This window comes from Thermobia domestica, chromosome 18 (genome assembly GCF_964235325.1).
Source record: "Thermobia domestica chromosome 18, izTheDome1.hap1.1, whole genome shotgun sequence".
Lineage (NCBI taxonomy): Eukaryota > Metazoa > Arthropoda > Insecta > Zygentoma > Lepismatidae > Thermobia > Thermobia domestica.
Window position 1 is genome coordinate 10,533,378 of NC_137471.1, and position 16,021 is coordinate 10,549,398.

General features: G+C 33.2%; 1 protein-coding gene across 6 annotated transcripts in view; it reads left to right on the forward strand.

Annotated features, from left to right (window-relative positions):
• The window catches only part of LOC145674975 (TOX high mobility group box family member 3-like), a 515,956-nt gene that overhangs the window by 366,977 nt on the left and 132,958 nt on the right, over positions 1-16,021 (forward strand). Inside the window, exon 1 of one of the 6 annotated variants that reach the window (XM_081745296.1) lies at positions 4,724-4,859. The exons of 4 other annotated variants lie outside the window; for them this stretch is intronic. In XM_081745296.1, the coding sequence (XP_081601422.1) occupies positions 4,752-4,859 (108 nt within the window). In that variant the 5' untranslated portion in view covers positions 4,724-4,751. Of the gene's footprint in view, positions 1-4,723; positions 4,860-16,021 lie in introns of those variants that run through there. One more of the 6 variants, XM_081745293.1, reaches the window with a different exon arrangement.

Below are 16,021 nucleotides of genomic sequence, written 5' to 3' on the forward strand. Positions count from 1 at the left end.
GTGTAGTTCCGAAAACTTGGCGCGCGATAACCCGGCAGTCCGGATAACTTGCCCTGACAATGAGAGAGAGAAAAAAAAAACCTGCTCGCAGACCCATTCAAGGACATTACACATTTTAAAAAAAAATGTAGCCAGTTTTTGCAAAGTCCGCTAGTTAAGAGTCTTCATCCCGGCGAAATTAAAATACCGCTAATTTTACAGTAATTATGTGATATCTTCAAATAGGTAAAAAATAATCGAAATGTGGAACAAGAGCGCCCTAGACAATATTATTTTACATGATAAACCGTTATCACGACTCACTTATCTACTTTCGATTTCGAGCCATTTTGAAAATCGGCATTTATTTTCGCGTTTCTAAACAGCTGAAAACGTAAAGCTACTAGGTGACTTGTGGTAAGGGTACTTCATGCAAAATAATATTATCTAGGGCGCTCTTGTTCCATATTTCAATTATCTTTTATCTATTTGAACGTATCACATAATTACTGTAAAATTAGCGGTATTTTAATTTCGCCGGGATGAAGACTCTTAATATTCATTATAGACAGCTTTATACCATCATAAAGTATTTTACTGAGGTCTGTCTTATCAGGTAAATCACTATACAGTGTGTATTCATTAATTTTCATTTTAGTGTATAGTAAACGCTGTATGCCTTCATAAAGTACGTACTTTTCCTTTGTTTAAGAGTAATTGGGTAGTTTATTTCCTGTTGTATTCTCAAGCTACCAATACATACAAGTACAGTACTGTATTTTCTGAGGAAACACTCGTACTTATTCTATTTTTAACCCCATTCCCAGTAACCCGGCATTTTCACAAACTCAGCCACATTATGCCGAGTTCTCCAGTTGTTCCATCGTGCGTGTTGAAAAGTCAATTTCTATGAACAAATTTTGAAAATATGATTGAAGAATTTAGGACCATAGTCCAAGAGCGGATCAAGGGGGAGAGATCGCTCCCCCCCCCCCCAGAAGAGGAAACTTTCCTTATTTTGTATATAAATAAAACCCATCCCAGAGTTTGGAGCTCTTAAAAGTAGCTCTAAGTAGCAAGTCCGTCCTGGATCCGCCCCTGCCATGGTTCAATTCAACAGAAAAGTGTCGTTATAGCATCTCTTGTCCTTGTTTTACTTACGTAGTTTACATTGTGAATCGTGTAGTCTTACACAGTTAGATTTTCTCAGATATTCTCTTGAATACGTCCATAGTTCAGATACATGTATCCATGTATATAGTTTTTTTATGGTAAATATGTGCATAAATGTATTTATTACATACATATTAGTAGGCCCGCAACCAGAGAGAGACTAGGGGGGCTGGCCCCCTAAAACTTTTCGTGGCCTCTCCAGATCTTAACACAAAATGCTATTATTAATATAAAAAACACAGTTTAGCTATTGGTAAGAGAATGTTTAATAACTTGGCCCCCCTAACATACTCATGGTTCCCTCAAACCTCTGTGGCTAGTTGCGGGTCTGCATTTAGTTTACTCTGTCTAATCCGCCTCCAACATGCATCCACATTACCAAACTTCTGCGTCCGTTACTGGCTTTTGTGTTATATAAACCTGTTTACACTTCAGAATATTTTATCGCAACTAAAAATGAAATTCATCATAAGATATTACTGTACAATGTAATTTACAATGTGAACGAAACATCACAAGCAGAAAATTTAAATTAATCCACTAATAATGTAAGCTATGTTAAGTATTATTACATAGTTAGTAACATAGGAAAGCAACGGATTTTAGTAGAGCAAACATATGCGTGTTTTTTTTAATTCCTTAAAAGGTTATAGGAAAAACAAAAGACGTTTGAATTGAAGATGAGTTGATGCCAAGGGGGATTCATGATCTTTTTTTTCCATTAAACAATTTTTCATCATAAAAAAAAGAAAGAAATGCCTTACAAGTGCTGTCAGAATACATAAAAACATTAATTTTCCTGTTATCATCTGAAATGCTGGAATCGTATATATATATATATATATATAGTACAAAAGAATCGTTATAGATGACGGAATTTACATCAATTGCATCAGATTTACTCATAAACATGGCGTTTAGACATAACTAGGTCTACACATGTCAGTTTATGATGAGTATGTGTATTGCTTTTTTGAAAGCTTTTTTTTTTTTTTTTTTTTTTTTTTTTTTTTTAAGATTATTGATGTTAGAATGGAATGGTGATTGCAAAGAAGAAATATATACATGTTATCTGCGTAATTGTCAGTTTTAAGAATTTGAACAATAGCTTTGAACTTGGGGTTCAAGGCAAGTAATATCTCATAAAGCTTAAACATGAAAATTTATTTATTTAGCACAACAGGTAAAATAGGCTGTATGCCCAATAGTTTCGAAGAACAGAAAACCATATTCCTTAAAAAATAAAAGCATACATTACATACTATCTCTGTAACATATTCTGTAAATATTGATTCCGACAGGTTAAAAATACCAGCTATGTTGTTGATGTTAACAATCGTACTTCCTATAAGTAGAGAACATATTCTCCAGATACGGAATTTCTCTTCTAACGATGATATATATACTCCTGACAGTAACCCACATAATTATTTGTAAACCATTTGAGATTCAAAATTTAGATAAGTATGTTTATCAGCTGCCTTTAATGTATATAAAGGTTTCCCCTAATCGATTTTTCTCAAGATTGATGTTGAGATCTGAGATATCGAAGTAGCTTTTCCTCGCACAAAAACAATAGAAAAATCTTAATGTTTTCAAGATGAAATTTCGAGACATTTCTGTGTCCTTCCTCACAAAGTCATTGGTTACTTTTTTTTTCAGAAAAATATCTGGAGGACAAAATTTTACTATATATATATATATATTCCTCAAATTTGAGAGACTTTTTTGAGCTCGAAAATAGTATTGATAATAATAATAATAATAATAATAAATTATTGAAACCTGGATTTTTTTTTCTAAAGAAAGAAAGTCAGCCCAATCTTAGGTATTCAATGGTCACTATCAGAGTACAAAATTGAATGACGAAATAAATGTTAATCGATTCACCTAATCGACTCAAAGTAACGTCCAGTTGACTGCAAAATATGTTCATTTACATGCAATAAAATCGTGAATACTAATTGAAAATTTAGGTTACAATGACGGAAGGAAGTTTATGATGCCTAGAATACCATCGGAAATTTAGATTACCGTAATTGTGGTATGCCCTATGTTTTGAATTCCTGTAGTATCATCGGAAATTTATTTAGATTACCATAATTGAAGGAAGTGTAGAATCCTATTCGAAATTCAGATTACCTAAACTGAAAGAAGATATTATAACCTAGAATATCATCAAATATTTAAATTACCAGAACTGAAGGAAGAGTATTTTGACCTAGAATATCGTCGGAAATATATATTATCTTAACTAAAAGAAGTTTTGGATTACTGCAATACCATCTGGAAATTTATTTAGATTACCATAAGTGAAGGAAGTGTAGAATATCATTAGAAATTCAGATAACCTAAACTGAAATAACAAGATGTTTCGTCAGGACCTAGGACATCGTAAGAAATTTAGATTAACTAAAAGAAGTTCTGGTTTACTGGAATACCATCAGGAATTTATTTAGATTATCATTATTGAAGGAGTGTAAAATACACTGGTAATTGAGATTGTCATAACCTAAGAAAGGAGGTTTCATAATTTAGAATATCATCAGAAATTTAGATTGCTGTAACTGAAGTAAGTTTAGAATAACTAGAATAGCATCGGAAATTTGGATCACCTTAAATCAAGAAAGTTTTGAAGTCCTGAAATCATCGCAATTTTTAGATTATCGTTATCGAAAAAAGTATAGAATACCGTTGGAAATTAAGATTATCTATAGTCCGGTTTAGTAAACCTTGAATTTCATTGGAAGTTTAGATTACTGTAACTGAAGAAAATGTATAATACCTGGCACACAATCAGAAATTTACATTAACCATAACTGAAGGAATTTCAGGACTTTCGCTTTGTGCTTAATAAAACTTGACATTAAGAGCAATAAGGATTTTATTTTTACTATATAAAAGTCTAGATATTTTTGTTATTTAATGTCCGTTATTTGCGTGAGGCACTATTTGAAACAGACAAGCTCTACTTTGGAAAAAAAAAAAAATAAAAAGGAAATATGTCATATTAAATTATTACTAACCTCGTTACTAAACATTGATTAACGGTTAGATAATATTTTACGTAATCCTTTCCAGTCTTGTAAGATTATTAAAACGAATGCTACGAACCGACCAAGAGATAGATATATCTACTTAAAATTCATGATGGTGAAAAATTGGGTGCGTGTGCTTTTTTATTTTTAAAAAAATATATATTATTTACTTTTTTCTGTAATACTTTTTTTAAAAATAAATTGATATGCATAGTTACAGTTACACTCAAATGATTTTTTTTCTTAATCTACTATTCGTTGTGTGATTTTTTTTTTTTAATTTTTAAATTTCCCTTTCTTTGAAACATGATTCTCAATTGGTCTCGCCAATAGAGACTTTTTAACCGGCTCTCCTGTAGCATCATCTATTCAGTTCGATTAAAAGTTGTTCTCGCTTTCACTTAAAACTTACTTGGGATCAGGTTGGATTGGAAAATTGTGTGGTCTTGAGTCACGTGTTCTGATCTTTGGTTCTTGTTGCCTCAATATTTCCTGATTTTCTCCCGGGCTAACTGTGTTTGTGGATGTGGCCACCTGGCAAGAAAGAGTGAACCTGCAGCCATGGTGAACGAGGAGGCTCATCTCGTGTACGATCATCATCCTGCTCTGACTACTACTGTTACCACTGAAGATCATGCCTCCAGCATCGCTAACGAGGGTGACATGCAGGTAGGGACATGCTCAACGACAGGTGGGCATGCTTTATAGTATTGGGTGTGTGTAGCTTCAATTGTTGGCTTTTTAGCACCTTTCGAGAGAAGCTGTTTATTCCTTTACGTTATTAAAACATATTGCGATTTTAAGGATGGGCGACAAGACGTTCTGTTTTATTCCGGAAATGTCTCGATTTTTTACATTCCGTTGCCCCGACAACTGTAAAATCAGGATACGAAAGGACGCTTTCATTATTATGTAGAAATTAGCCACTTTCATTAAGTTGGGGAATTTTCTTTTAAACCGACAAGAGTCAACATATGGAAGTTAGTTTTCAATAGTCTGAAAGAGAATTATGTGATTTTAAGTTGGATATTTAACAGTCACACTAATGGTAATTAATTTAAACAAAAGTTTGGACTTTATTTATTACTTTAAAAATTATTATTTATTATTACTGAAAAAAAATATTTTGAAAAATGTTAATATATTATCTAAAATAATAGCGTTGTCGACGCATTCTTATTAATTAAGTACTACGTTACTAATGAGCATTGATGTCATAATTGATATGATATTTTGAACTCCCTTCAGTTGTAGTAATCTAAATTTCTGATGCTGTTCCAAGTATTTCTGAATTTAATTCAATTGTGATAAATTTCCGATGCTATATCATGTACTTTAAAACTTAATTTACTTTTGCCAATCTTTTTTCCGATTGTTACCAAGGCTTGGTAAACTTCTTTCAGTTATAGTATCAATCTAAATTTCCGATCGTATTCAAGTGATCACAAATTTTCCTCCGCTATGGTAATCTAAATTTAATTCGTTTGTGGAAATATAGTTTTCCGATTGTTTTCGAGGTAATCTACGGTTTCAGTTTCAGAAAGGTTCAACTATTATGTCGCTCATCGAACTACAAATCATTTTCTTTAACAAATGAAATGATTAGGATTAGGAATTAGATTTCTGGGCTTTCGGCATCTATGGCCATGTTAGGCCGTCACTAGAATTAGGATTAGGAATTAGAATTCTGGGCTTTCGGCATCTATGGCCATGTTAGCCCGTCACTAGGATTAGGATTAGGAATTAGATTTCTGGACTTTCGGCGTCTATGGCCATATTAAGCCGTTACTAGGATTGGGATTAGGAATTAGATTTCTGGGCTTTCGGCGTCTATGGCCATGTTAGGCCGTTACTAGGATTAGGATTAGAAATTACATTTCTGGGCTTTCGGCGTCTATGGCCGTGTTAGACCGTCACTAGGATTAGGATTAGAAATTAGATTTCTGGGCTTTCGGCGTCTATGGCCATATTAGGCCGTTACTAGGATTAGGATTAGGAATTAGATTTCTGGGCTTTCGGCGTCTATGGCCATGTTAAGCCGTTACTAGGATTAGGATTAGAAATTACCTTTCTGGGCTTTCGGCATCTATGGCCATGTTAGCCCGTCACGTATGAAGGATGACGTCACTTGGCGATCACACTATCTGACGAAAAGGAAGGAAGGAAGCGACCTGAGATCTGTATGTTGGGTACCTGATGTGAGTGAGGAAAACGCAGGAAAATCTCACTCAAATTGTACAACGACTTATCAAAAAGATAGTCGTAAACCTGGTTCGTTTGCTGAGATAAAAATTCGAAGTGGTAGTATTTCTTTGACATTAAAAATATTAGCTTCGATATTAAAATACCATTAATCTCACCTTTTTAATAAAACTGACAACGTCTATAAACGATGTTAAACTGGTTTATTATTTGATATAACTTAAATATCCTTTTCTTAAAACTGTTACGTACACAAATTCACTGACTAGGTAACCATAAAACATGTCCATATCAACAACTATCCCATAATAATCACTTACATATATTAAAAACATTCTTCTTTTGTTAATATGAAATGAACATTCTACTAAGTATAGTGCATATGTATGAGTACTTTCTGCCCAAGGTACAAATAAATATTACACAAACCAAAGTATTTTGTTATATAAAAATGTCGCTCGACAAAGGGACTGAATATAAAAGTCATGAGTAGGCTTGGCTTTTATCTTCAAGAACCACTGGTCCGTTTACATTAGTGTTCGCTACATTACATATATCCATCATATTTTGATCACACCTTGTATATATATTCATTACATTTCACATATACATTAAACAAATCTTACACTTCATCAATATTTATCTTTAATTACATTAATTATATTTATTTCATTATATTATTATTACATTTTCTTATTAAAAATATCGTCGCTTATTTAATTAATCGTCGGAGAGTGCGATTTCAAAAAATGTAAAGGACAAACGTGGGTTATAAACAATCAGAGCTCATTATATGATAAACAAGTTAGATGTTGCATTTAAAGGTACACATCGTAGCACTAAGATGTTATAATAAAGAAGAATTTCCTTCAAGGTAGTCGTTGAATAATTAATTTTATAGAATAGAGCTTCTTTTTAACATAATCTTTGACAATTAAATTTTCAACACAAATCAATCTAATATAAATAATCTTTGCCTTTAATTAATTATAAATCGAATTATGATTCTTCACATTAACAAGAAAGAATAAAAATCATTAGAAAATTAATTTTCCAGTCTACCTAAAACTCTACTTAAGCATTTCAAGTATTTTTAAGAATCGTTTTCATTATTGATATTAACACATAAACTTTAAAATGAAAATTTACAAGAATCTATAACTAACATGAATTTAACCTAATTTCAGTAACGGTAATCAGGTTACATTCGAACTTGCATACGGTTCTAATAAAGTACACTGTACTGCGCTATCATGATTAGGTTCTACATTGTGTTGTACATGTCTTTCATCGTGATTCTGATTTTGGTATGAAGTCCCATCTCTTGATCTCCAATTACGTCTATCCACGTAGTTCGCTGCATTTCTGGAATTTCGCCATACATTACGTCGATTTTTAAATCTATTTTGACTATATGGTCTAACATACGAATTGCTACTATTAATTAGGTTAGGCGGATTCCCTACATAACCTTGCCTATTGTGCTCATTTTGATTGCTAGAGTATACTCGGCTTAGGTTAGGTTCTGTATTATTCACACTCCGAATATTTAAATTCCGAACAGGCACCAAATGATCTGAATTATTCTTATTTTTACTCATTCCTGATTGTGGATTCATGGCATGGTATTGAGTTTCGTAGCATTGGACAAGCATCAATAAATGACTGAAACTCATACACTGTGTGGAAAATAAGATCTGTTGCAGTTTAAATGGAAGCAAATTTCGAATCGATGCTATTATTCTCGATTCCGATTGCAAAGGATTAACGACCTTTAATTCGTTGTAGACATTTACAACAAACTCTACAACAGATTTATGCAATCGAGGATTGAAGTGTTGATTTCTAAGGGTGGCATCTCTATTTGCCAGCAAAAAGTCATTTTCATAATTTGCGATCAATGCCGCTTTGAATTCCTCATATGTACTAATGTGATCACGTATTGCCTTAAACCATAAGGAACAAGGTGGGAGTAATACATGGGGTATTAATTTCATATATTGTGATCGATCGATAGACATTATATTGCATTCGTCTTGGAATTTCTCTAAGAAAGAAGTAGCATTCTCATTACACTTACCACTGAATTTGCTCATAGCTCGAATTTCACTTATCTTAACACTTAATTTTACCTTCTTTTTCTCATTCCTTGTTCTTGTTGAGTGATAGTTCCTATCCGTGACATGCGGTGTCGTCACACCATCTATGTTTCGCTCATCAGTACTCTTCGGACAACTTTCTTCTAGTATAATATCTTCATCAGACCCCGGCGAAGGCGAGTTCATCTCTGGTGAGTGGGGCAACTCAAAGCGATCACTACCCAGGTTATTACGGTAAATGTTGTCTTTAGCCTGTAACGTTCTAATCTCTTCTTGAATAGTAGCTAACAACTGTGTATTTACACGTATGTTATTAGAGTTGTTACTGACCTGGATCTTTTGCTGTTTAATGGAAGATTCTATTACTTCTAAATCTTTTTTTACAGCACTAATTTCTTGATTTTGGTGATTGTGCTTTTCTTGACACTCATCGGATATCCTTTTTAACTTTTCCTCGAACTGTGAGGATATGTCGTTCACCACTTGGACAATTGTTTGTTTCGTTTCATCTGATTTCTGTTCTATCCGTTCTATCCGTCTACTTAATTCTTCATATTGCTTGTTAGCTTCGTCAAACTTCAGTTCTATCTTCAGTTCCATGGTCTTGTTAGATTCGTTGAATTTCTGTTCCATGGTCTGCTTTAATTCTTCATTTTGTTTGTTAGCTTCGTTGAACTTCTGTTCCATGGTCGTGTTAGATTCGTGGAACTTCTGTTCCATGGTTTGCTTTAATTCTTCGTATCGCTTGTTAGCTTCGTCAGACTTCTGCTCTATGGTCTGCTTTATCTCGGTAGACATCTGCATTATTTGTCGCTGTACAGCTAACAAGAGTCGATCCTCTGATGACAAACCTGGTGTTACACTAGTTTCACCTTGGTCACTAGTATTTGATTCCTGCTGCATTGTTTCGTTGTCCATTTTTCTTATGATTACTTTACCACTTCGCAATACGGTTAAGTTCGTATTCATTAACTGTAGTATAAAAGTAAATTCAACCTTACTCTTCTTCTTCGGGAACTGAATTTACAAAGTCCCGGGTTAGGTAAACCAAATTTTTACAACGACTTATCAAAAAGATAGTCGTAAACCTGGTTCGTTTGCTGAGATAAAAATTCGAAGTGGTAGTATTTCTTTGACATTAAAAATATTAGCTTCGATATTTAAATACCATTAATCTCACCTTTTTAATAAAACTGACAACGTCTATAAACGATGTTAAACTGGTTTATTATTTGATATAACTTAAATATCCTTTTCTTAAAACTGTTACGTACACAAATTCACTGACTAGGTAACCATAAAACATGTCCATATCAACAACTATCCCATAATAATCACTTACATATATTAAAAACATTCTTCTTTTGTTAATATGAAATGAACATTCTACTAAGTATAGTGCATATGTATGAGTACTTTCTGCCCAAGGTACAAATAAATATTACACAAACCAAAGTATTTTGTTATAATTGGCGGGCCTGAAAAAGCTTTTACACTTTTTTTTACCAAGTGACCCCACTGGGAATCGAACCATCAGCAAATAAAATGAAATGGATTCTTGATGCTTTCAGCTATGTCCAGTAGGCTAAGCCGGCTTTATATACTTCTTATCAATTTTCTCACAAATTTTGTCTCTACTTCAATAAAACATTTTTATTTAACAGCTAGGTCTTCCCTTACATTTTATATCGTCGAAAAAAAAAAAGTCTTGAATAAACGTTTCAAAAACGACGTATGGAAATGTGTATGGTGATTAGTGGACATAGAGCTAATGCCAGTTGTAGCCTGTTTTGATTCTGATTGTATCCCTATGCCAATAAAACCTTTAACGTAATTTTAATAATTTTATATTTTTTCACTGTAAGTAAAGGTTAAGGTGTTTTCCTGGACCCTTGAACGGTCCAACGCATAAAGTTATGGTTACGCGTACCCCAAATTGAGAACTGTTTGTTGTTGCTGATCAAACCAAGGGACCTTTCACACCATAGATCTTCGCCGCAACAAAACAATTTACACCTGTACTTAGAAACAGTTATTCTCTAGTGAAGTTTTCAATCTACAATGGCTTGAAAGACAGAAATTTCATTGGCCTTTTTAGGTGAATGAACTTTAGTCTTTCTAGAGAAGAAAATTCAAATTTGGATTTAGTTTCGGTATCTTTTTTTCGAGATCAGAGTTAAACCCATTGTGGACATACAATTTGTAATGAGAGTAATTACACCTGAAGTAAATCACTGTAGCATAAATATTATTCAGTCCTTGTACTAAGCTGTTGTTTATATGATGATCATGTACGCACTCACAGATCGTTTATCACATAAAGCATTGCGTTAGTGGAAAATAAGGTCGTTTTTAGCGGTATTAAGGTAACTATAAAGAATGTTAAAACTAATAACAATCGAGAATTATATTGTTCTGTGTGACTTTCTAATGAAATAGGTTTTCATGATGAATAGCTTTACTTACAGACTCAAGATAAATTGGCAGCGATTTCATCCAACCAACGGGCACCGCCCCAATAAATTTTATCTGGAATGTTGATAGCTCTTTCGGAAAGTTATCAAATGCTCTCTCTCTCTCTCTCTCTCTCTCTCATTCCTTTCCATAGATCCAGTATATTTTCTCCGTAATTTCGTCGATACAGTGGGGTAATCTGTATGACCATCGAAGCATTGTTCGATGTATTATTTTCGAATTATTGTTGGTGATGGTAAGACGAATGTTTCTGGAAAATGATGTGCGTATTAGTGTGTGTTTTGTGGTTATTGTGTGTGTGCACACATCTCTTTGTGTAGAACTATGTGTATGATGCGTAAGTATGTGTGTGCTTTTTCCGAGCTTTAAAAAAAAGATTTCTCTCCCCCGCGCACTTTCGCTTTTTTTCTTCTTCCGTGTTTGTTGTTCCAATAGGAATATGAATGACCTCCGAACTTTCAAAATATTTTCTTCAGTGAGTTTTTTTTTTCTACTTATTTCGTATTATATCTACTTTTACCCATTTTGTGTTCACTCCTCTTAAACGTAGACACACATAGACACCGGTAGAGCGCTTCTAGTTTTTATGATGTTTCCTCTACAAAGCAAGAAAAAAGACGGAGTTACAATTGTTCTAATAAGATGACCATATCTTGAGATCCCTTAAGATCAGAGATACATTAAGGATATGCAGGGGTCCGGGAGCAAAATTCCCAAATTGTTAATATACAGGATGGCCCAAAAGCAGGTATACAGTCCTACAAAGTATAACATTTTAGTTTATTAAGTTAATTAATTCATTTGCTTCTGTTTGTTCCAAGCTTAAGGTATGAGTGAAAAGAGATTAAAAACAAATAATAAAGAAACTGCAAGTCACCGCTCGTATGGATAACAATAGGTAAATTGTATAAAATGCCATGAGCCGATCAGTACGGGACTGTATACCTACTTTGGGGACACCCTGTATATTTTAAATTCTCTTTCCGTAACTTACAGAACGGATAAAATGTTACTGCTACCACTGCCTGTATTTAGGTCTTTATCAACAACAAGATTGAATCGAAGAAACCTACAATTTAAAGTGGGATCTACTCTACAGAAAATACTATCTGCAATTTAAAAACAAATCCGTGATACAGTACAGTACACAGAAAATCTCGTCTTCACAAAATGTCTTTGTCATAAGTGGATGACCTAGTAAACCATCACACAGAGCACTTACTAGCTGAACTTGAAATTCTTCTTTGTTCTGTCCACAAGGAATTTTCAATATTTAATGATACTGTTGCATATTGTTATGGGTTATTTACACCTTTAGTATGGTACAGTCAGTATTCGAATTATGTGGGGTTTACGGGGCATGACATGTACTTCAGAAGAAAATTCCCTCACATAATTCGAATATATATATTCGAGCACCTTTGGGACTCTCGACTATAGATACGAATTACACTATGTGGCAACGTCGCAGATAAAGAACCATAGAGTAAATCTACCAATGCATCAAATAGTTACATCGATTCTTTCCAGATGGCAGTTAAAGTCAATAGACGCTAGCACCACCTATTAAAGTAACAATCGATGTGACTTTAATGGATTCGTAAAGCAATGCGACGAATTTTAAGTTAATATGCGACGTTGCCACATAGTGAAACTTTTGTTTCCCTATAGCAACTGAAGGAGGCCCTGGAGAGTATATAAGTAAAAAAAATATATTCGCTATATTTTGACCTAAAGAATACGATAGTACTCTGTTATCCTTGAGCGTCATTTTTAGAACACCCGATACCTATCTTACACAAGTAGATATCCCCTCATTTCTTCAGTAATTCGAGTACAGTATTTCACTGTAAATTGCATGTTATTACCACATAAGCTGTACGTCATTCAAAGGGCTTACCGGTTGCAATGATGTAAACAGACTTTGGAGGAGATAACTGTAATTCAGCTCAAATGTAAATAGAAGAGACTATGTAGAATGTATATTCCAGAAACGAATTGTTCTAAAATGGATAGAACATAGTGAAAAAAAAAGCACGAAATATGTCAACGCAAAATCAATGAAAAAAATGATGTCGTCCACATATCTCAAAAGCTATTATAAGAAGATGGTTAATTGAAAGCTTATTACAAAGACATAATGAAGAGTTTAAAAACGATGTATAGCGTGTAAGGTAAATATGGATAGAATATTGTCAAAAGTCAAGTTGAGTAAAATCAATAATAATGATAAAGTATATCGACGGCAAAAGTACAAAACCTCGTAAGTCATCAAAACCAAACTTTTCAGAAAAAAAAAAAAACTGCTTTTACATTAGCTTGTATGGGATACGATGTTTTAAAAGTTAATTTTTCACGTTTTTTGTTGGGTTTTCGTTTACGAGCTTTTGTACACACGTAGATTCGGATATGGGGGAATTTGAATGCAACCAAAATCTAAAATTCCATTTTTTAAAAAAAAAGTGCTTCGAATCACCCAGGGCGCCCTACGCGGAGGGTACGTGCTTGCAATATCTCACATCTGGATTTGGGCTAGGTCCTTTGTGTAATTTCTTTTGTAACGGACAGTTCTCATTTACGGATAATTAATAATGTCCTATTGGTGTCTGCTATTCAGAGGTTTTCACTGAATGTGTTTAAAAATACATTACTTTGCTTACACCTGAAATTTACCTTATCCCGACGATCTCCATGTTTCTTTTCTTCTTTCTTTCTTTTTACTATGATTTCATCCGATCAAAATAACATTCATGTTAACGTATATATATATATATATATATATATATATATATATATATATATATATATATATATATATATATATATATATATATATATATATTCAGCAAGTTGTTTCTAGTGTAGTCAAGGATATCGTGTATGCAAGGAAAGGAAGAGGGGAGGGGGAATGAGGTGTATTGTTCCAGTTTGAGCCCTTTAAAGTGAGGAATGAAAATATTCCTGTCTTCTTTATTAGGCTCCATGTAATTAAGTTTGTTTATTCGCTTAGTGAATTACCTTTAATCTTGTATAATCTGCAGTCGTGAGTTATAAAGTTTTGAACGTCTAATGAGCATATACTATGAAGTTTTTTTTTTTTTTTTTTTTAATGATAGGAAGGAAAACAACTTTTTAAAAAGCTCTTTTAAAAGTTTGTTGTTTCTCTACGAAATTTATTTTTGTTTGTCGTTTTAGTGAAATTATTTTTTTCTTAGCATCTAAAAATCTACTCCCTTTCCTCCCGAAGAGTAATATCCTTATTACTCTTGAGTTTAATTGATCGATTCAGTTATAAACAACCATCTTGAGCAATTGTTTTAAAAGATTTTCTTTGCTCAAACGGACAAAAATGCATTATATATATATATATATATATATATATATATATATATATATATATATATATATATATATATATATATATATATATATATATATATATATATATATATATATATTTAGATTCGGCTCTCGAGTGGTTGCATCCCAACCCGCGTCCCCCACACATTTCCACCCCTGAGACTAATATACATATATACGTATATAATATCAACATCAAGGCTTAAATGTACGGGACGACGCATCTTGATCAATGTTACATATAATTCACACTGAGAATATTATCCACAAACCGAAACCGGAAGAAAAAAACGAACCAAAATAATTGTAGCTTTAATTATGGTCATAAATTATTGTAATAATAGTAATAATGATAATAATAATCTTAAAGAGAGTGAAAGTTTTATATTAAAAACTTCGTCGATTTGAGAAGACGCATGTTCTGTAGATCATTACCAGCGCTGACAACAGGAACTGTGTATCTACGTAATTATGTCCTGTTCTATAGGTTTGGTAATACTTTTTTTTTTTACCCAATAAAAGAAGGCTACTTTGTTATTTTTCGTTGGGAAAGCTTATTAATTTTAAATGACAAATAATCGTTCAGTAAAAATTCGTATTTCATCATACAATAGCTTCGACGTCTGCTACTAAAGATAAGGGAAGTTTTCCAGGAAAACTGAATTAACGTAGAATTCCATCTATTCCACCTCCTTCCCCTGCATCTTCGTTTGTTTGTTCTAGCAAGAGCTGACAGAGGAGACAAGAGAATCTATTCCCGTGGGACGCGATGTCAATCTCACTGTTTGTGAATGAATAATAAGCTTAACGCACTTTTCTGATTTTTTAAAAGGTGGATCGAAGGAAAATTTTTTAATTTTCGAAAGTGCTTGTGTGCATCATACTTTTCCTTTCTTCTTCTTCTTTTTATCTGTTTCTTTTTCTCCCTCTCATCTCACTTTGGCAAGAGGTTTTTTTCCCCCTCTGCTCGTCCGGGACCACTGTTAAACTTGAAGAGGTGGTTTTTCTAAGTGTTTGATTGCCTTTCCTCTCTTTTAAAAGAATTTGTATTTTTGTCTTATTCTTTATTAATGCGAATGCCATTTTCGTAATTCCAATATTTTGAGTTGTAAGAACCTAAATTACAAGAATTTTATTCCAATCTCGAAGACGAAATTATTTACGGTTTTATCCTTCTCTGCGGCTGTAAGTAACTATTGGGTGGCTTTGGATGTCAAAGCTCACGACTACGAATGGTATTCAGTGGGTAGCGAACCAGAGCCTCAGCCCCAATGAGGGAGCAAGCTCTAGTTCTCAAACTTTCCGATAACGCGGACTCCCCTGTTCAGTCGGAAAGTGATATGCGGACCCCCTTGCAATGCTATCTAAAATTTCACATGGTATTAAAAAAATATATACTAATTAGAATTATCATTGACAAGAAAAAGATCAAGAAAAATAATGCAATAAGTAATTTATTCTAAAGGTACCTGATTGTTTCCTAGTAAACGAAATTTCAATTCAAAATGCAGTAACTTTCAAGACTGAAAATCATTTTTTAAAAAGGCAATCCAGTTAATAAACAATGTTTTTAAATGTGGGGTCACTGATGCGAGGAGTGAAATTCTTTGTGTTTTTCCATAATTGTACTGAAATCTGGAATAAGTTCTGTTAGACCCGATTCCACATTAAGACGATTTCGTTTTAAGGTTTTAA